Below are 22,199 nucleotides of genomic sequence, written 5' to 3'. Positions count from 1 at the left end.
CGAGAGCCGAAGGGGTGGGGCGAGCGCTGGAGCTTAAGTGAGGTGGGAGTGCGAAAATGGCAGCGCCTGAGGAGGAGCCGAAGCCCAAAAAGCTGAAGGTGGAGGCGCCTCGAGCGCTGAGGTGAGCGCTACCTGACATAGGGTGGAGGGTGACTGTGCCTGCTGCTAACCAGGGACCACGTGGGGTTGCGCGACCGAGGCGCCGGGTGGTATCCTCACCGCTGGCATGGGGCGAACACACGGGACCGGTTGCTCGGGTAGCTGCCCGCCTGGCTGCGACCTTTTGCCCGGCGCCCTCCCAGTTTGGCCGAGTCGCCGCCGGCTCCGGAGAAGCTCCGCCGCCCTTGGCCAATCAGAACGCCGGCCGGGGGTGCAGAGCCGGCTTTGGGCAGGCTGCGGGCGCCACGTGGGAGCCCGCCCGCGCTGAGCTGGTGCGACCCGGGAGGATCGGACCCGACCTGAACCGAGTCACTCGCGGCCACCTCCTCTTCCTTGGGGGATGTCGAGGAGAATGCCCAGCGACTGCTCTACCCTGGGGCAAAGACAGAATTCTTGGGATTTTTCGTAAAGGTCGCGGAAGGGCGCCTTGACCTTCCTTTTCGTACGTACATCGAACCGAACGGTGTTATCTTTGGAGACCCTCTACCGGGGACCAAGACTCCCCCTCCGAGGCTTTGCGGAGGTGGCATTTGCCTGAACGGTTAGGAAAGCTTGATTTTTCTTTTTTTCTTTGCACTTTTGGCAGCAGTGGAGATAGTTCTGCACCTAACATTTGTTTCACATATGATTTGATGTTGCAACTTTTACTTACAAAAAGTTATTGGTTAAAATATTCCTTCCTAATAAGTATAAGGTGCAGTATGCCCATTCCTTGATGATTTTGAAATGTTCCTTGGAAGGCAAAGATTTTTGTATCTAAAAATAGACATCAAACTGATTGAAAACTGTTGGGACACTCCTGATTATACAGGGCAAATCTCATTTCTAACAGCATTACCCTTCTTCACCTCTGAAAAAACGAATCTTTCATAATTGAAAAGAAAAGATCACTTAGGGATTTGGTGGTGTGTTAACGCTGTTTTGAATGGATGGTGACCAAATCCCTGCCAGTGCCTTTAATGTATTCCTATTACTTTCAAAGGGTCAAAGGGTTAGTGTGCCTACCTTATATGAAGAAAATAAACTTTTTTTTTTTTTAAACGACTCAGGATGTTCCTTTTTCGTTTTAAGCTTTCAAACTATAGACTAAAGCAAAGGCTTTTGAATCACACCTACCTGGGTTCAAGGCATGTGCTTTCTCTGGTTGGCCCATTATTAGAGTATTTCCTTAAAAAGTACCTTCTTCACAAAGTTTCCTCTACCAAATTGGAAGACAGCTGCAACTTTCCCCTGCTATCCTACTGAACATACAGCCCTTAGATTTTCTCGTATGGTAATCTGTTTTCAAAGTGCTTTCCTATTTTACAGATGAGAAAATGGAAGCCCAAATGAAACAATTAGTTAAGGAACTGAAGTTTGAACATAGAGCATCTGGGTGCAAGTTCATTGTTTGACTTTACTGTGCCTACTTTTATACAACCACCCAAGATACGCTTCTCTTCACCTATGCAGCCTTAAAAATAACGATAAATAATAATGTTTAATATGTATTGTTTCAGCATTTTACATATTTTAACTCATTCAATCCCACAACAACCCTACAAGGTAGACACTATAATTATATACATTTTAGCAAGGAGGAAACAGGTATAGAGAGGTTAAGTAATTTGATCAAGGTCAACTTTATTAACCTCACAGTTTGTCCAAAAGCCCTAGTGAACTGTTCACTCCGCTTTTGTTTCTCTACTTTCCCATCTGTTCTTTGTTTTGTTTTGTGGTTAGTGTACATAACTTTTTATGTTGTTGCAATATATGGGTATATGATACATAAGAATTCTTAAACAGGTATAAGGTTATTTTACATGTCATTAGTGTCTACGTAAAACTTGTAAAAGTCCTTAGGCAACTAAAACTCATTTTATAAAATATGTAGTTAGTACCACCTGTAGCCATGAAGTCAGGATTAGACACTTGAGTACTGGGATAAATCTCTTCATTTTGTGTGAAGACCTTTTGGGATTGGCTATTCCTACTTTCATTATATTAGTTTGGCTTTAAGGGTCTCAGTGTGGTAATGCACTGAGTGGTTAGACTGCATGCATTATCTATGATGACTTGCTTGACAGTTAAGGGGCTAGCTAACAGTTTTGGTTAACTTTTAAGAGAAAGGCTTATAGATTGGGATTGACATGTATACACTGATGTGTATAAAATTGATGACTAATAAGAACCTGCAGTATAAAAAAACAAACAAACAAAACAACTAATAAAAAAGAAGAGAACGGCTTATAAAGTCTAAGCATGATTTAATGTGTAGAATCAGTTCCTAGGGAACAAATAAATTTGATATATATTTGTAGATGTCAAGAAAAGGATTTAGGGCTTTGTGAGAATTTCAGTTAGTTCTAGGGTAATAGTTCTCAAGCAGGGGAAGTATTGCCCCCCAAGGGACATTTGGCAATGTCTGGAGACATATTTGGTGGGGAGGGCTAATGGCACCAAGTGGATGGAATTCAAGGATGCTGCTAAACATCCTACAATGCACGGGAAGCCCCCTAAACCAAAGAATTATCCAGACAGAAGTGACAATAGTGTGAGGCTGGAAAAAACTCTGCTTCATGGAGAGCATCTGACAAGTCTAGCTTCCCTTTCTCAAATATCCATTCTTTTTCTAGGCTTTTTAGGGTATAGCAGTTACTGAAGTTGCAAAGAAATAAGCTAGCTCTATCATGTTTTCACATTGGGTTGAGGAACATTAATTGAGTGCCATACATTGTACTAGGTGCTTTATTTATGCTATCTCATTTAATCTTCCCAGCAACATGTGAAGTAGGAATAATGATCCTTGTGTTACAGATGAGGTATTTAGGCCTGAAAGAAGTCGAGAAGCATTTTTGGGAACTGCTCCCTAGATGAAAATGTTCCATGATGATTACCTGTATTTAGGACCACTTAACTTTCTTTTCTCTCCTTTGGAAATATCACCCAAGTTAATTTCTTCAGCGGTCACCTCTAAGAGGATGGAGTTCCTTCCAAGGCTTGTTGAGCACATGCCAAGTCTATTCTTTTGGTCAGCCTTTCAAATGCCTGCTATTTTAGGCATGGTGCTAAAAATTAGGTACATAGAGTGAGAGAGCTAAGACCCAGGTACCATCCTCTTGGTGGAAAATGAGTAGGGTTTGGGAAAATGATACCTGAGCATACTGAAAGATGACAGAGAGCTAACCAGGTGTGAAGTAGGGTGTCTGGCTTTATAAAAAAGTTTGTTTGGAGGTAGAAATGTCAGAGAGCTGCCTCTGTTGGGGAACTACATTTGTTTGGTCTGACTGAAGCAGAAGGTGTAGGAGGGTCCAGGCTTTGTACTGAACACTTTAACTTGTGTGATCTTTCTATCTCTGTATCCTTCAGCTCTCAGACCCTAATTTTAACTGTCTGCTGAATATCTCCTTCTGAGTGTCTTGCTGACACTTCAAAGTCATATATATCAAACTAAATCCATCTGCTGTCCTAAATCTGCACCTTCTTCCATGGTCCCTACATCTGTTAACGGCACCACTAACTTCTCTTACTCCAAAGTTTGGAACCTAGATACTTGATTCATTTTCCCTCTGCGTATGGTTATCAAAGTTGGTCTTTTCTTCTTCAGTTATGTCTGATAAATTCCTTTTCTTTTCCATCCCTCCTGCCACAACTCAAGTTTAGACTTTATTTTGCTTAGACTTGATGTTGGCTTCTTAACCAGTCTCTCCACCTACAGGTTCAAGTTCTGCCTAATCTTCTTCAGGAGTAGCTCTACTTATTCATCATAGCAAATATTCATAAGCTCTGAAGTCGATGTTAGGAAGGGTTGAATCTGAAGAGCCCACACTGTAACTCTCTCTGATGTTTTAGCAATTACACATTGTTCTGGATCATGACTTTTAATTTTATATAATTTATATATATATAAATTATATATAATTTTAATCTCTATTAAAAAGGAGACAAACTGCACTTCTCCAGTCAGCAAATGTTGAGCTTTTCTCAAATTATTGCTTCCTAACCATTTCACTTCCATGGACTCCTTTTAGTCTTTCCTTCTGTCTTTTACCTCTCACTAGGACTCTGTGTTTTAAAATTGTGTATTAAACCTAGGAATAAAAGTCTGTACGTATTTTAGATGATCAAGCAACAGTTTTAGTAACCTCTTCTTTTTTTTTTCGGTGTTTGTTTATTTATTTATTTATTTATTTTTTTAATTTATTTATTTTTTAAATACATATTTATTGGAGTAAAATTGCTTCACGATGTTGTGTTAGTTTCTGCCATACAACAAAGTGAATCAGCTATATGTACACACATATCCCCATATCCCCTCCCTCTTGAGCCTCCCTCCCACCCTCCCTATCTCGCCCCTCTAGGTGGTCACAGAGCACCTAGCTGATCTCCCTGTGCTATGCAGCAGCTTCCCACCAGCCATCTATTTTACATTTGATAGTGTATGTATGTCCGTGCTACTCTCTTACTACGTCCCAGCCTCCCCTTCCCCCATGTCCTCAAGTCCATTCTCAACGTCTGACCTCTTCTTTTAAAACACATTTTTTTTCTATTTCAGGAAATTCTCCAGAAGATGATTTTTATAAACTGAGCATACTGTTCCCGGAGTGGCCTGTTGTGAGGATTAAATGAGGAAAATGTATGCATACTAGAAAAGAGAAAGGATGATCGATTGTGCGTCCGTAGTGTATTGCTCAGTGCCTGGTCCTTAGGAGCTATTCAGTTAATGTTTGTTGGATAAATTATCAGTGCAGCATAGAGTGGGACTGATAATCTTTACTTTTCTAGACTTTACGTTTTTAACAATGAAGCCTAAAATTGAGTTTGGCTCTTTTCGGGTGATACTGCATGTTGTTCACTTATATTTACAAATTTAATCCTTTAAGATTAAAACTTTGGTTATGAAGGAAAATGAAAAACGGAAGTCTCCTGAGGTACTTTCTATGAATCCCTTAATAAGATCCTTTCCTAGACGTTACATACTAGGGCAGAGTGAGGGTGGTGAAAAGGCAGAGTCAGAGGAAAGCCTGCATGGATTGTCCTGGGTATCTAGAGGTAAACATGAAATGCCTGGAGCCCAGGGAAAGTGAGAAGGGCTTTTGGTAAAAAGACAGGCATTGAAACTATGTTTCTGGTTTTAGGTATAGGCCTAGACTGAATAACACTAAATAAACATGAGGCCAGTATGCTACTTTCTACCTGGAATATGGCTCTACTTCCCTTCCATCGATTAAAATCCTGCCTGTATGCAAAATGTTCAGAGTTAAGTGGGAAAAAAAATAAGAGAGAGAATCGAAATTCTGAAGAGTGTTCTGGTCAGGATGGAAGCCAGTAGAGCAGTGGTTAAGACCTTTGGTTTGACTCTTGGTCCTTATTAGCTGGTAATCTTGGAAAGATTGTTTACTGGCCCCATGCCTCTGTTTTCTCATCTTTGAAATGGGTATAATAAAAATACCTACCTCAAAAGATTGAGAGGATTTCATGAAAAAATAAATATAAAATTGGCACATAGTATGTTTTCAGTAAATGTTAGCTGTTGTTATTATGGTACTCTTTATCCTGCTTTTAGCTCCCTACCCTGCTCCAAACACTGCAATTACAAATTTAAAAAGAAAAAGAAAAGATATAGGTATACTCAAGAACAAGATAACCATCTCCACGGACTGAAATGGAAAGCAAACATGCATTTAGATCCTGGGTTCAGGAGCAAGTGGAAATAACTTTGTGCAGGGGAACTGGAGTCACATACCCTGGATGAAACTTGGAGCTGGGCTGGGGCTGGATGAAAAGAAGGCTGAAAGCCTCTGCTCCTGGCTGTTGCTTTAAAAAGCTGTGGCTCTGAAGTGGCGACACAGAAGTGGCTGAGCTGCCACATGGCTCAGAGATGGGAACTGTAATTTCTCCACTATCACCTGGTACAAGAGCACCGAGCTTGGAGGTCATGGGCTGTGGAAGAGGGGTGGCTTACCTCAAAACCATTGGAAAGAGGAAGGGAAAGTCTGAGCCTGCAAACAGGTGAGGAAGACTATTACTTGGAAAATAACAAAAGCACTAGGAGATAAACTCACTTAAAATCTAATGGAGCAATTTCAAAATAACTTTTAAGTATTTTAAATATCTTTAAAAAGATAAAAGAAGTAATAGTTATAAAAAAAGCATGTTAAAAATAAACAATAGGTAAATGTGAAGTAAATGGCTATATAAAAGAAAAAATGGTGAAAAATTAAAAAAATTTTAAAAAGTTGGTTAAACTCTGGTCCAAACGTATTTAAAGCAAAAATTAGTGAGTTGGAAGATAGTACTGAGTAATTCACCCTGATGTAGCACAGAGAAATCAAGAAAACTCAAGAGAATATTTTATATATATATATATATATATATATATATGTATATAAACACATACATATATTGAGAGGCACCAACTAACATCTAACTGGGAGTTCCAAAAAGGGGAAAGAGTGTGAATGGTGGAGAGGCCTTGTTAGAAGAGATGACGACTGAGAATTTTCCAGAATTTAAGAAAGATCAAAGTCCTCAGGTTGAGAGGGTATTCTACGTGCATATAAGTGATATCATACAGTATTTGTCTTTCTCTTTCTGACTTACTTCACTTAGTGTGATAATCTCTGGGTCCATTCATGTACCTGAAAATGGCATTATTTCATTCTTTTTTTTATGGCTGAGTAATATTCCATTTTGTGTGTGTGTGTGTGTGTGTGTGTGTGTGTGTGTGTGTGTGTGTATGTGTGTATATCTCACATCTTTATCTATTGATCTCTCAATGGACATTTAGGTTGTTTCCATGGCTTGGCTGTTGTAAATAGTGCTGCTATGAACATGGGTGTGCATGTATCTTTTCAAATTATAGTTTTCTCTGGATATATGCCCAGGAGTGGAACTGCTGGATCATATGGTAACTCTATTTTTAGTTTTTGGAGGAACCTCCATACTGTTCTCCATAGTGGCTGCACCAATTTACATTCGGATTGTGGGTTATTTTATTTTCTTTATTCTTTTTTTTTTTTTGTATTTTCCAACTTTTCTACACTGAACATATATATTAGGACTCTTGATTTTAAGCTGGAGGAACTTGATGTGCATTAAATACATATTTTGGCCAAGTGCTGAGTGGCTAAATATCATCATTACAGAATGGACCTCTGGGATACTAAGTAAATCTGAAATTTTGTAAAACAAGTATTATGATTTTATTATAGGTTGTAATCTTTTCATCTGTATTTCTGAAATCCCAAAAGCTCTGAAAACTGGAAATTAAAAAAAAATTTGAGATGAATTAATTTGGCAGCAAAACTTGAATGGGTTTGAGGCCCCCTGTAGTATTTATTTGTCTGACACAAATGTGTATGTTTTGCTGTAGAAATATGTGTTTGTTAATGGCATTCTGAGTGAAACCTTCCTGGGCAGTTTATAAAATATATAGTACATACAGTGCATTACCTTCCTAAAATTGACAAATTTCTAAATCCCATAAAATTCTGGCCTCAGAACATATCTTGCCCCAGGATTCAATAATAGGATTGAGGGCCTTTCTAAAAATTTAAATATTCAGTTTTTAAAAGCTTTCTATTGTGCAGGAACGACAATTTCTCATCAGAATCACTTGCTAAAATTTTCCTGCAGTCCCCATTCTACATGTTGATGATACTAAATAGATGCTTATTTCAAAGGTCTTGTTTGGCTAGTTCTACCATAATACTGGTGCTGGTTATGTAATTGAGTTACTAGGCTTTTCTTCCTTTCAAATAGTAACTGACTAAGGTAAAGACTTCTCTTCAATTTTTGGACTTCAAGATTTGTAAAGCTCATTTCACTGAAGTGGTCTCATGAACTAAAGTTTCATATACTGCTTGAAGATGATACTTTTTGAATATTTTCCAAAGTAGATTTAAAGTTGTTGCCCTCACTTATATGTTTTATTTCTTATGTTTTTGTTTGTACTTGTTTGTACTTGTGCCCTCATATGATTTCTTTAAAAATGTATTCATCTAGGAAACAATAATTAGCTTTCAACATAAGAACATCTTGAGTTTCCATTTGCATTTTGGCTTTCATTGCATACATGCTGATTTCAGCATCTTCTGTAGAATAGAATAAGAAAATATGTACAGCAATTATGTAAGAAACTCTTACCTTCTCAAGACACAGTTTGGTTACTGTATTAACAGGATCTCACAATTTTGTCAGCACACCACATTTAGTTACTAATAAGCCCCGCTCTTTTGCTATGTTAGCTGCAAATACAGGATTATAGGTATGAAGGTAGCATATGTGATTACTGATCACTCACAAAATTAGGGGTTATCAGAAATGATATTGAAGTGGTTACTTGGCTTTTTGCCTTCTAGAGGCTGAGGCTGGACTTTGGTGTATCCCTAGTAGAACCATTAAGTCTCTAAGAGACTCAGTTGACTAAAAGAGCAGGAAGTCTAGCCAAATATGACTCATTTTAGGAGTGCATCTCTTGCCTCTATTGTTCTCTGGTATTGAATTCATTTCTCACACAGCCCATCTTAATGTAACAAGAAAGATGGCATTTTTCATCCCTAAGCCAAAAATCTCATGAGCCCAAAGGCAGAGACTTTCCACATCTGTGTATCAGTTTTGAGAATACTCTGATTAGTCCTGCCTGGGTTACATACCCACCATTGAACCAGTTAGTGTATCAGAGGTGGGGATTTTGGCCAGCCTTGGATATACTCTCAGCCATTTTCCTGTGTGCAAGTGTGCGTGCTTGCGTGCACACCAATGGTGTTTATATATGTGGGGGAGTGCATGGATGTTGAGGACGCTCTAATCAACAGCTTCGCCAGCACCTTGTAGGGTGTAGGAGGTGAGGTGGTATCATTCTCTCAGCAAGAGAAAAGTTCATTATAGCATATATAGAATATATTTATGAAAACCTCATTCCTCAAGGTCCAGCCAAAGTCTGTCTTCCCTATAAAACTTTCCTAATCACCGAGCCTGGAAACAGCTCCTTCACTGGTTGTTTGTACTTTATACTTTGCATTATTGCAGTGCACAGTGTATGCATGTTTTATCTCGTCTAGTGCTACTTGAAGTAGGGAAACTAGTTGAATAACTCTTAATGCCTTATAACTAATTACTTCATTGCAACATAGGCTCTAAATTTTTATTCAGTGAATTAATTCTTAAACTCTTTAAAGATGTTTTAAGGTTATGTTTGTAGTACTCAGTGGCACATAATGGATTCATGTATTGGCTGTAAATTCTTATCTATTCATAAGAGTTGATAGAACTCTTACCTGAAAACATTTCATGGTTCTTGGACCTTTCTTTTTTCTTGTTACATGGAGTGAGCTTGTGTGTGAAATAAATCCAATACTGGAGGACAGAGGCCAAGAGATGCACTCCTAGATTACATTTCTGTTCTTTCTGGTGACTATAGTGAGCCTTGACTATAATAATCATTTCTTGCATTTGTCCATGGGGAAAATTCCCTCAGAATATATATATTACTCCTATATAAATAGTAACATTTTATTTTATTTTTTTATAAATGTATTTATTTACTTATTTATTTTGGGTGTGTTGGGTCTTCGTTTCTGCACGAGGGCTTTCTCCAGTTGCGGCAAGCGGGGGCCACTCTTCATCGCGGTGCGCGGGCCTGTCACTATCGCGGCCTCTCTTGTTGCGGAGCACAGGCTCCAGACGCGCAGGCTCAGCAATTGTGGCTTACGGGCCTAGTTGCTCCGCAGCATGTGGGATTTTCCCAGACCAGGGCTCAAACCCGTGTGCCCTGCATTGGCAGGCAGATTCTCAACCACTGTGCCACCAGGGAAGCCCAATAGTAACATTTTATTAAGGCCATGTGGTCAGTGTTTTCTTTCTTAAAAAAAAAAATGTAGAGTTGCTTATTTGGTGGAAAAATAAATTTTCTGAAAGTGAATTTGCAAAGAACTCAGTGACCTATCAGAATGATCAGTCTTTTCCCTATGGGTTAGCAGGTCCTTAATTAGTGAGCTTATTTGCATTGTAATTAGAACTCCAAAATCACTGAAGGTCAGCAACATCGTTCTTAATTTCATAGCATACTGTGTAACAGTGTACTATGTGGCCAATAGGTAATACCGCAAAATGGTCCTTTTAAGAAACTTGTTGACTCATCCAAGAGGGGTCACTGGAAAACAAAATATAGCAAAAGAATCAAATTCAGATGTCTTAGGGTTCTCAATTTCCTTTAAGCTTGATGTAGCAAAATAAATAGTTTTACTCTTCGAGCCCTTGAGCTGAAGTCTGGAAAGCCATGTTAAGTTTTTGAGTAAACAAATTGAAAAACAAGAAAACTATCTTTAAAAAAAAAAAAAACCGGTTCAAATGTGTTGTCTTTGAAGTTAACCACATTAGAGATTTGAACATTTTCTTGTTTTATAGGCATGACTGAGGAAGTCTTGGGTTCCTCCTAAAACAGAGTTTTTCAGAAATTGTTTTTCCTACGCAGAGCTGAGACCTTAGCTATCATTTTTAGTTCTTAGTTTTGGTGAAGATTAGAGCTGTTAAGCTGTAGAAGTGATGCAGATTTACACCCTTGGTTATGTCTCTGTTCTCACATACTCAAGATGAACTGATTATATAACATTTTAGCATGGGATAGCATGTTGATCCCATTCAAGTATACTGACAATTCTACTTTGTCTTGTTTTACATAGCACTTGCTTATCCAGATGTACAGAGCTGGATTGTTTAGATTTGAAATATTATAATAAAACATAGTTACATTATTAAGTTAGGTAGTACTAAATATTTAGTATTAAAAAATAGTATTTAAAAAAAAATAGTATTTTAGTAAAAAATAGCTTGAAAAGATTTTTTTTTTTTTTGAAGGTGCGGGAGTTAGGTTCTTCTCTACATGGTAGGTTTGACTTCTTTGGGTATATTCATCCCTCAGTTTGAATATTGTAAAGATGCTCTGTAGAGAAATATATAAATTTCTAGACTTACACTCACAAGTCCTTAGAATTGGGAGCAATGTTAAGTTATCTTTGCCCAGCCTCCTGCATTAGACAGGAATCCCTTCGTTAGTACCCCTCTTTCCCTATTTGTGTAGCATTCCTCCCCTAGATTCAGCACACATAAGGGAAAAGGAGTACATTTTTTCACTAATGGAAAACACACACACACGAGACCTTTGATCTCACTTCTATGTGAAGCTTGAATAAACTACATTCCTTAGAAAACTTGTTAGTATCCTGTAGCTATCAAGTCAGATTCAGAGCTCTTTAAATGATTTCTTGTTGGTCAAGATATTGCTTCTTTATACTCATAAAACAGGTTAAAGCAGGCTTTCTTAGCCTTTCCCTTTTAGAAGCTACGTTGGTATTTCCAAAGACTGCTAGGGAGTGCTGGTGGGAGCAGGAATGGGAGGAGATGGCTGGGTGTGCAAATCCTGAGGTTGGGTAGGATCTTCTATAGCTGAAGTTTCCAACAAATCATGGAGCTGAAGTGTGAAAACAACAGCAAATCTCAGTATTAGCCAGATGTGGCTTTGAGATGGTAATTTACAATTTCATGTGATTTTTGAAAACTCTTTGAACATGTTTTAGACTCTTTAGATTGTTGGTGCCTGAGGAGGTACTTAAAAATCAAAGTCTGTATTTACATGGTTGTGTTTAGAGAATTGAAGCCCAGTGAGGTTAAATGTCAATCAGGTAACAGCTAGTAAGTATCTGAGGTGAAATTTGATCCGAAGGCTTATAACTTCTCATTGTCCTACTTTCTAGAACAAGAAATGAAGTTTAATTTTTTTTTTGAAGTTTTAAAATTTTTATTTTATATACAAAGAGTTATTATTGTTTCTGAGGAAGGTAGATATGCGTGATGACCCATTCAAGAAGTTCACACTTAGTCCAACTTAATGAAGCCGATGTCCTTCGCGTACTGGCGGAAACACTGGTGGCACATATTGAGGCCGTATTTCCGGATCAGACCGTGCCGGTTTGAGCAGACGCGGCAAGAACGAGAACCCTGGCCGAATTTTCTCGGATGGCTCCAGTAGAGCTGCTGGTGCCCCATGTTGCTTTCTCGGCTGCAACGAGGCAACAGGCAATTTTTTTTTTTTAAAGATAAAAATAACATATTTAGGACTTCCCTGGTGGTCCATATTTAGGACTTTCCTGGTGGTCCAGTGGTTAGGACTCCGTGCTCCCAATGCGAGGGGCCCGGGTTCGATCCTTGGTCAGGGAACTAGATCCCACATGCTGCAACTAAGACCTGGTACAGCCAAATAAATAAATAAATGTTAAAAACAAACAAATAACATATTAAAGAATATGTCAAGCACTTTTACCTTTTCTTACGGTTCCTCACAAGGCCACCAGGTAACTGCCTTCATCTGAGGAAATAGACCCAGAGAAGTTAAGCATCCCTAAGTACTAAGCTCTCATTCTACACTCAGGACATCTGATTCACATTTCTTGCTGTTTGTATTACACTATGAAGACACAAATTGAGAACTTGTCAAAGTGAACTCTGTATGTGCTAGATAAGCACACTATTTAAAGAAATTCTGTGGTAATGTGTTTAGTGTTTAGTAACCTTGTTTAGATTTTTGTCTTTCAAGTTCTCTTATTCACACATGTAGGTACCCTCCCACCCCCACCAAGAATAAATATCCCCTTGTGGGATATACTTAATTGTATGCTTTGTAATGGATTAACTCACTAAACTTCAGTTTTGAGCAGGTTGTGTTTTCCGTTAAAAGCCTTGGGCAAACCAATTTTGCTTATGTTTAAGAGTCAAAATGTTCTAGTTAAGAGAACAATTTCTGGTAAGTTTTTATTTACTTCAGAGATTTTGAAATTTTCCCTGATATTGATAATTTGAATCTTATGACTTAGCATTATTAATTATTATAATTATATGGGATAACTCTTACTGTTCACAGAGTTTAATATGCTCAAGATTATATAATAAGTGGCAGAGATAGGATTCAAACCTGAATCTGATTTATTTTTAGTGATTAGCTCAAATATTCAGGTATTGTATAAACAATAGAACAGGAATCAACAGTGATTTGTGTGATCAAAAAAAAAAAAGCAAGCCCTTTGCTTCAAAAAATACTCCTGTTATATATGAAACAATTACTAGTAATCTGCTAAAAAGCTGTTAATCTTTTAATATTATTAATTCAAATTTTATGAAAATGTTCTACGAGATCTGAGATGGCAGTGATGAGAATTCTGTTTCATTAAAAATGACCTACAGCCACAATTAGTCTTGGACCTCATACAAAAAAAAAAAAAGCAACATTTTTAAAGAAATGATAAAATGTTCAGTTAGCCTACTTTTAAGAATATGACTATAACATTTCATTAAGTTCAAATAATATTTAAAAACCTCAGTTTTATAATGCTTGATAACCATAGGAAAAAGGAAGTAGGGGTAGGAAAATACAGATCTGTGAAAAGACGGGGGGAAGTAAAGGGAAGTGATAAAAAAGGAAAAGGCTCATTCCTCTTAGCTATTTCTGATTTCTACATAACTTCCAACATCAGACATCTCTGCTTTTCAACTTTTCACTCAGCTCTGAGGTGTGTATGTGAGTTTGTGAGAAGCTTCTTATTATGAACCTGTGGGCTGTTAGCATGGGGCAAGGAAAAAGAGCTTTGTATTAGGAATCAGATCACCTGGGTCCTATTAAGGTTTCTGTCCAGATTTGTGTATGCACCTGTGAAGTGAGTAGTACAGATTAAAATGCTTTTCAAACTAGATCATGAATCAATTTGGGTGTAGAAAAAGTGGTATTTTATAAAAGGAAAATAGAAAAGGTCAATGCATTGAATATGGTAAAGGTAAGTATTGCTTTGTGAAACGTTTCCATTATGTATATTTATGGAGTGTTAGTTGCAATGCAAAATGTATTTTTCACAATGAGTTTGGTTTTCTGTACTAAAATTTAGTGGCTTAAAAGAACAGCCATTTTATTAGAGTTCATGGTTTTGTGGGTCAGGAGTAGCTGGTTGATTCTTCCGCTCCATGTGCTATTGACTAGGATCACTTGGAGGTATTTAGCTGATAACAGGTCCGGTGTGGAGGGTACAAGTTGTCTTTACTCATTTGCCTGGTGTTTTGGTAGTGGTGGCTGGCAATCTTGGCTTAGCTGGGTTCCTCTCTTTCTCTGTGTAGTTTGAGGGCCTCTCCATGTAGTTTCCTCAGCCTGGTAGTTGGACCTCTTAGATGGCAACTCAGGGCTCCAAGAGACCAAGGCAGGAGCTGGCAGTCCTTTAAGGCTAGCCTGGAATCTGGTCAAAGGAGTCATAGTTTAGCCCATATTTAAGGGGAGGGGACATAGACTCTTGTCTCCAAGAAACTGTGGCCATTTTTAATCTGCCACAATTATAGTAAAATAATTTTGAAAACCATGACTGAATTTATCCAACCTTTTAATTCTGTTATTGCCTTTTGAAAGATGATTAATTTCAATAGTCTACTCCCCTGCACCCTGCCACGCGTACCCCTAACATTGGAAAATGTGTCAATTTTTGATTTCAAAGTGCAGAGTTTAATTTAAATATGTATAGTATTTTTCCATGGAACTGTGAGTTTTAGGTTGTAGAAATAATTTAAGGTCTAAAAATTTCTGTGGAGTCTTAAGATAAGTTTGCTACCTAACACTACCTGAAAAGTCTATTTGGCATTCAGTAAGAACTGCCTTCTTACAATGCCTGAAGATTACATTTGGATTTAATTACTTCTTCCCTTCATGTACAGGCAGTCTGAAGCTGTTATGTTTTTGTTGAAATCTGAAAAAGTGAGAAATCTGCTCCCACCAACCCCCATTCCACCCCTCAGTAAAGAAAACAAAACCGTTAAACGTTTTTGTTAAAAACCTAAAAGCTGTTATCACAAGAAAAAAATCTTTGTAACTATTTATGGTTATGGATGTTAACTAGACTTATTGTGATGATCATTTTGCAATATATACAAATACTGAATCATTACGTTGTACATCTGAAGCTAATCTAATGTTATATGTCAGTCATACCTCAAAAAAAAAGCATTAATTCTTGTAAAATGCAGGTTTTGTGGTGTACTGTATCTTTAGGTGACAGAGTGGTTTCCAGAAGAGGACTATTCCCTGTGACAGAGCTGTAGGGATTTGAGGAAATGTCCATGTCAGAATATCTGCCCATATTTGGAATATTAATAGCACTTTCTTAAGATATAAGCAAAAGGACTTATCTTCTCATACCCTTGGCTATTTAGAATCCCAGATCTTGAAGCAGTGTTTGGGTTTAACCCCTGGCTTTTGGGGAATGGGTTGGGCTGGTTGTTTGACTAGTTATGCTGCAGAGTCATTCTTCTTTGCCTCAGTCTGCAGACAAACGTCCTGTTTTTCAGATAAACCACATTCATCTTAAATGCTCCTCCACCCCAGTCTATTTTTTTCCCACCGAGGAAGACATGATGATGGTCAAGATTTCCTTCAAAGTAATTAAGGAGGAGAATGTGAAAAATTATAAGAGCTTAGAATGAAATTCTGTGGGTTTAGATGCCAGTATTTAAAAATAACTATTTAAACCCACCCCCAAATGAAATGGGAATGGGAGAACTTATGTGTATTTTAAACTTATAAACAGGCATATGAGGATAAATGTCTTATAAGTTATAGATGATTAGTTACACCAAAATAACAATTTTTGGAATAATATTATATATACACACATACCTATGTACATAGTTTGTGTATGTGAACATATATCAAACCCTGATATTGGTAGTCCCGTCACATTGCATTTCTTGATGAACTTATATAACTATTGAGGCAATAAAAAAAATTTGTTCTTAACGTTTCCTATACCTGATTCTCTCATATATGTAATGAATCATTAGGAAATCTGCACGACGACCCACCCCAAAAGCTAATGATCCTTCCCCTTTAACTTGAGATTACATGATCACATTAAGTAACCACTGGGTGAAGTAATCTCCATTGAAAGCACTCCAAGGAGTGCTATGGTATATATACTATATTTATATCTATAATTTTAATTCTACTTGACTGTTGTGCTGCATAAAGAAAGACACTTCAAAGATTACATTTTTCCCAATACAACAGTTTTGGTGGGCTCTTTGCACTTCTCTCCCTCCCAGGTTTCGCAGTAACTCTGAGACTACTATCACTACCACCTCCACCACCATCACCACTGTATAAACTTCCAAGTCTTTCAATTTTAAATATCTAGTTATTGCAGAAAAGCAGTCTACCCTATTTCCACAAGGAGGGGTTTCACTCTAAATATTTCACTATTTCTCTCTGCACCCTGAAATCCAATTTCAGGTCAGTCTTTAGGCAGATGAGAGCCAGTACCAGTCTGTGTCTTGTCCCACAGACTGTGAGAGAAGATGGCCGTCTGCCCATGTAGTAGGGTGGAAGATAGGGCCTTCAAATCTAGGTCAGTCCTCATCAGCGGAGACTATGAAATTGCTGGTTCCTATTATTAGGATACTCTCTTAGAGAGAAAAAAAAACCCCAAAAAACATTGAATAAAAGAAAACTTTTTATAAAACCAGTTCCATCATTTCTCAAGCAACCCATTAGAAATTTCTATTTCTTAGGACTCTAAGAAAGTTTAATTTGAGACCACATTTATTTTTACTCTTATATAGTAGAACATGATAGGCACTAGGAGTTAGAGGATATGCCCAAGGACTAATATAAGTAAAAAAAAAATTGTTTTTTTTACAGTGGAACCTTTTGTGGACATTTGTGGTTTCAACTTATGAGTCTTGAAAGATCTTGATAAGAAATAATTTGTAATTTTACTAAAGCCTAAATTTGATTTGCATAAAGTGAACGGCTGGGGTGGGAGATTTACTTAGTTTTATAGTAAATTTAACCACTTGCTATTCATTGTGTGCCCCTAAATTCTTGCAGAGTGGTAAAAAAGATGTTTTTCTTTGTCAAAAATCAGTCTTGTGATTTTGACAGAAATGAAATTGTGGTTGAAATTTTTAAAAATGAAGAGGTCTAAGAAATGATTCTTGGTGGCAATTAGGAGTCTTGGCTAAATTAAAGACAAAAATAGCAGATTCATTGGCTGCTCAGATTTAATCTCTGAATAAGCACATATGGAAATAAAGGAAGCAATTTCTGAAAGTATTTCATATGATGCTCTGGCTAGTAAGAAAGCTGTTACCGGACTACTACATCTTATGGGTTGAAGTCATAGTGTGGTGTTCTGAAATTTGGGTGTTTATAAAAGTCTCAGACTTATGTCAGTCTGTCTTGGGTTTACTTTGGTAACACTGTACAGTGGTAATTAGCCCCACTTCTGGAGTCAGGCTACCAGAGTTTGGATTTCTGTTCTGTAACATGTGACTTTCAGCAAATTATTTAACCTCTTTGAGCTTCAATTTCTTTAAATGTAAAATGGTGATAATAAAATATCTTCTGATAAGGTTTTTGTAAATTCAAATGAGATAGTACTTGAAACATATATAGCATGGTGTCTGGCACATATTAAGCACTCATTAAGTTTTACCTGTTATTTTACTTATATACATATTTAGTGGCTGCTAGCAGGTGACTGCTAAGGTAGAATGGTTCCCTTCTTAGGGTGTTGTTCAAATGAAACTGCATATACAATTCTGGACAACTATTTTTAGTCTATTAATAGAAAGCAGTAGGCATTACAGAGTAAGAAAGACTAGAAAGAAAAATCTGTTTCCCAAGTCTTTATCTCTATCCCTGACCTCCCCTGGAACTTGTCCTTTGAACTTCTTTCTTGTCTTTCCCTTTTATCTCAGTAACAGCAGCGCCATTTACTCAATTTAGTCCAAATTTATCCAATTTAGTCTAAAATCTAGGAGTTACTCTTGACTCCTTTATTTTCCTTAGTCCCCCATATTCCTGTCATTCTATTGGGTTGGCCAAAAAGTTCCTTCGGTTTTTAAGTAAAAAAAGACACATTTTTCATTTTCACCAAGAACTTTATTGAACAGTGTATTCCCCATTTTGTTCCACTACCTTCTGCCATATTTCACGCAACTTCATAATGCCATCTTCCCAAAACTTTTTATCTTTTTGAGCAAAAAACCGTTCCAGGTACCTTTTACAGTCTTCCAGGGAATTCAAATTTTTTCCATTAAGAATTTTGTAAAGACTGAAATAGATGGAAATCTGAAGGTGCAATGTCTGGTGAATACGGCGGGTGATTCAGAACTTCCCAGCCAAGCTGTAACGGTTTTTGCCTGGTCATCAAAGAAACATGTGGTCTTGTGTTATCCTGATGGAAGATTATGTGTTTTCTGTTGACTAATTCCAGACCCTTTTCGTTGAGTGCTGCTTTCAGTTGGTCTAATTGTGGGTGGTACTTGTTGAAATTAATCACTTGGTTTTCCAGAAGGAGCACATAATAGGGGACTCCCTTCCAATCCCACCATATACACAACATCACCTTCTTTTGATGAAGACCGGCCTTTGGTGTGGTTGGTGGTGGTTCATTTCATTTGCCCCACGATCTCTTCTGTTCCACATTGTACAGTATCCACTTTTCATCGCCTGTCACAATTTGTTTTAAAAACGGAATGTTTTTGTTATGTTTAGGTAGAGAATCGCATGTGGAAATATGGTCAAGAAGGTTTTTTTTGCTTAACTTATGTAGAACCCAAACATCAGAGCGATTAACATAACCAAGCTGGTACAAATGATTTTCAACACTTGATTTGGATATTTTGAGTATGTCAGCTATCTCCTGTGTGGTATAATGTTGATTATTCTCAGTTAACGTCTTGATTTGATCGCTATCAACTTCAATGGGTCTACCCAACCGTGGAGCATCGTCCACGAGAAATCTCCAGCACGAAACTTCGCAAACCACTTTTGACACATTCGATCAGTCGCATTCTCCATACACTGCAGAAATCTTTTTTTGTGTTTCAGTTGCATTTTTACCTTTCTTGAAATAATAAAGCATAATATGCTGAAAATGTTGCTTTTTTTCTTCCAACTTCAGTATTAAAATGGCTACACAAAAATTCACCAATTTTGACGTTTTTTTTTTAAATGCACTCTGATATGACAGCTGTCACAATACAATCTAACAAAATTGTTTCGAATGAAGTTAAAGACAACTAAGGGCTACTAGAGCCATCTTATGGAAAAAACCGAAAGAACCTTTTGGCCAACCCAATACCTCCAAAATGTGCATTTACTTCTTTCTATGTCCACCACTATCTTCATTGTTCAAACCACAATTATTTGTCATCTTTATTACTGTAATAGGCTTTTAATTTAGTCTTTCTGCTTTCATGCTCCTTTGATCCCTTCTCTACACTATAACCAGGTTGATCTTTTAAAACAAAATCAGATCATGTCATTCCTCTGTTTAGAACTTAATTACAGTGGCTTCCTGTCTTGCTTATAATAAAGTCTAAACTTCTTAGGCTCATCAAAGCTAAGACGTTCTGCTTCTTTCTCTGACCACAACCTTTTGCCCCTCTCCTTTTTTTCACACTGGTCTTCCAGTTATTTTAGAGCTGTCTGTCTGTCTGGAATCCCTTCCCCCACCTTGCTCTTCCTTGTCATTCAGTTTTCTCCTACTGGAGGTCTTCCCTGACTACCCACTCTAAAGGAGCCTTTCTCTATGTTATCTGCTGGTTTTAATTCTCTGCATAGCACTTATGATCATTTAATGTTCTTGTTTATTTGATTATCTATATCTCCTCACTAGAATATAAGTTCTGTAAGGGCAGTACATGTTCTTGGTCATTGCTGAATCTCCAGTGTATTGAGTAGTAGAGAAGATCTCAATAAATATTTGTTGAGGGCTTCCCTGGTGGCGCAGTGGTGAAGAATCCGCCTGCCAATGCAGGGGACACGGGTTTGAGCCCTGGTCCGGGAAGATCCCACATGCTGCAGAGCAACTAAGCTCGTGCGCCACAACTACTGAGCCTGCGCTCTAGAGCCCGTGAGCCACAACTACTGAGCCTGTGTGCCACAACTACTGAAGCCCACGCGCCTAGAGCCTGTGCTCCGCAACAAGAGAAGCCCCCACAATGAGAAGCCCGCGCACCACAGTGAAGAGTAACCCCCGCTCGCCACAACTGGAGAAAGCCCGTGCGCAGCAATGAAGACCCAACGCAGCCAAAAATAAATAAATAAAAATAAATGAATCTATTAAAAAAAAATTTTGTTGAGTTAATGAGTGATTGATTCCTTTTTTTTTTCTGTTGGCTGCACGGCGGCTTGTGGGATCTTAGTTCCCCAACCAGGGACTGAATCCGTGCCCTCAGCAGTCAAAGTGTGGAATCCTAACCACTGGACTGCCAGGGAATTCCCAAGTGATTGATTCCTAAAAGCTTGTTTGTGAAGTACCAGATTTATGGTAAAATAAAAATAAGAAAAATCTTTTATATAGAAAATATACTTCATCAGGTTACCAGAAATACTTCGGGTAGCGCTGTTTGTTCTGTGATGTCCTTTTTACATTTTTATGTTAAAATGCCCTTTTGTGAAATGATAGTGATATATTCAATTATATAGTTTCAAAATATATTCTTGGCAGCATAAATAATTGGGAAGCACTGTTGTCCTATACTTCTATTTTTTTATTTTATTTTTTAAAGAATCAATTATTTATTTATTTTTTTGTTGCGTTGGGTCTTCGTTGCTGCATGCCGGCTTCCTCTAGTTGCCGCGAGCGGGGGCTACTCTTCGTTGCAGTGCATGGGCTTCTCACTGCAGTGGCTTCTCTTGTTGCGGAGCATGGGCTCTAGGCACGCGGGCTTCAGTAGTTGTGGCACGTGGGCTCAGTAGTTGTGGCTCACGGGCTCTAGAGCACAGGCTCAGTAGTTGTGGCACATGGGCTTAGTTGCTCCGCAGCATGTGGAATCTTCCCGGACCAGAGCTCGAACCCATTTCCCCTGCATTGGCAGGTGGATTCTTAACCACTGCACCACCAGGGAAGTCCCTGTCCTATACTTTTAGATTGGAAGTTTTCTTTGACTTTTAAAGATTTGTGGTTCACTGAAAATATAGAAGCACTGTGTAGGTGTTCTTGGGAGGGAGTTTTGCTAAGAATTCTTAGTAAGTAAAGTTCAGTCAATCAAATGTTATTGTATTCTTCACATTCTCCTGGGAAATAAATTGTCAGGTTCCATTTAAAGATTATATTCTGTTTGAATATGTCATGTTAAAGTGAAATGTGACATAAGAATCTACAGATAATAATTAAAAGGAAATAAAAATAGTGAACCTCTTATAATATTTTTTGGGGTAATACATTTAGCAATGTTTCTTTGAATAACTTTGTCCATAATGAAAGCTAAGTAAAATTGCATGTGTTTTATTTTCATTAAAACTGATCAACTCTTAAAAAAGCAACCCAATTTGTATTGTTACAAGTGGACAGTTTTTTTCTTCCACTGTCCATTAAGAACTGAAAGGGACCTGAGATGTCACCTGTAACAAACTACCTGGCGTTTCAGATAAGGAAACTGATGGTCAAAGGACATACATTTTTTTGGTAGGCCTGGGATTACAATTCCCATCTCTTTATTCCCCGGCTCCTGAACTTTACTCTGTGGCACTAATTATTTTAGGGAGACAAGTCTTAAGAAATTTCTCTTTTTGGAGTATGGTATAGATTGCTTTAAAATCTTATTTTATCAGTATTTTCTTTTCGTTTTAAAAATATTTATTTACTTGGTTGCACCGGATCTTAGTTGTGGCAGGTGGGCTCCCCAGTTGCGGCATGTGAACTCTTAGCTGTGGCATGCATGTGAGATCTAGTTCCCTGACCAGGGATCAAACCCTGGCTCCCTGCATTGGGAGTCTTAACCACTGCGCCACCAGGGAAGTCCCAGTATTTTCATTCATATGAAATGAGGAGATGTATTTTTAAGTAACATGCAGGGAAGATATTCCACATTCAATCTTGTGACAGCTGGCCTCTTAAAGGCTATGCAAAGCTCTAAAAGTGGTACTTATGCTTTTAGTTTTTGTCAAGTTAAGATTTAAAATTAAATAAGAAAATCATAAAGACATTTTATTTTTGTTATTCCTGTCTTAAAGAATCTTTACA

General features: G+C 37.9%; 2 protein-coding genes across 3 annotated transcripts in view; one reads left to right on the top strand and one right to left on the bottom strand.

Annotated features, from left to right (window-relative positions):
- Positions 1 to 24: 24 nt before the first annotated feature.
- ADK (adenosine kinase) overlaps positions 25 to 22,199 on the top strand; it is a 493,701-nt gene continuing 471,526 nt past the window's right edge. Inside the window, exon 1 of one of the 2 annotated variants that reach the window (XM_036827946.1) lies at positions 25 to 121. In XM_036827946.1, the coding sequence (XP_036683841.1) occupies positions 57 to 121 (65 nt within the window). In that variant the 5' untranslated portion in view covers positions 25 to 56. The remainder of the gene's footprint in view (positions 122 to 22,199) is intronic. The other variant, XM_036827943.1, reaches the window with a different exon arrangement.
- Positions 11,914 to 12,212, bottom strand: LOC118882357 (40S ribosomal protein S29-like). Its single transcript, XM_036827955.1, has one exon. It carries the CDS (start codon positions 12,184 to 12,186, stop codon positions 12,016 to 12,018), a length of 171 nt encoding a protein of 56 aa, XP_036683850.1. The 5' UTR covers positions 12,187 to 12,212; the 3' UTR covers positions 11,914 to 12,015.

Source organism: Balaenoptera musculus, chromosome 16 (assembly GCF_009873245.2).
Source record: "Balaenoptera musculus isolate JJ_BM4_2016_0621 chromosome 16, mBalMus1.pri.v3, whole genome shotgun sequence".
Lineage (NCBI taxonomy): Eukaryota > Metazoa > Chordata > Mammalia > Artiodactyla > Balaenopteridae > Balaenoptera > Balaenoptera musculus.
Note: the sequence above shows the minus strand (reverse complement) of the source record. Positions and strands in the feature narration are given on the sequence as shown.

What these genes read in the sequence shown, in the direction of transcription:
- LOC118882357 (XM_036827955.1), bottom strand. Translation starts at nt 12,186, where the DNA reads ATGGGGCACCAGCAGCTCTACTGGAGCCATCCGAGAAAATTCGGCCAG.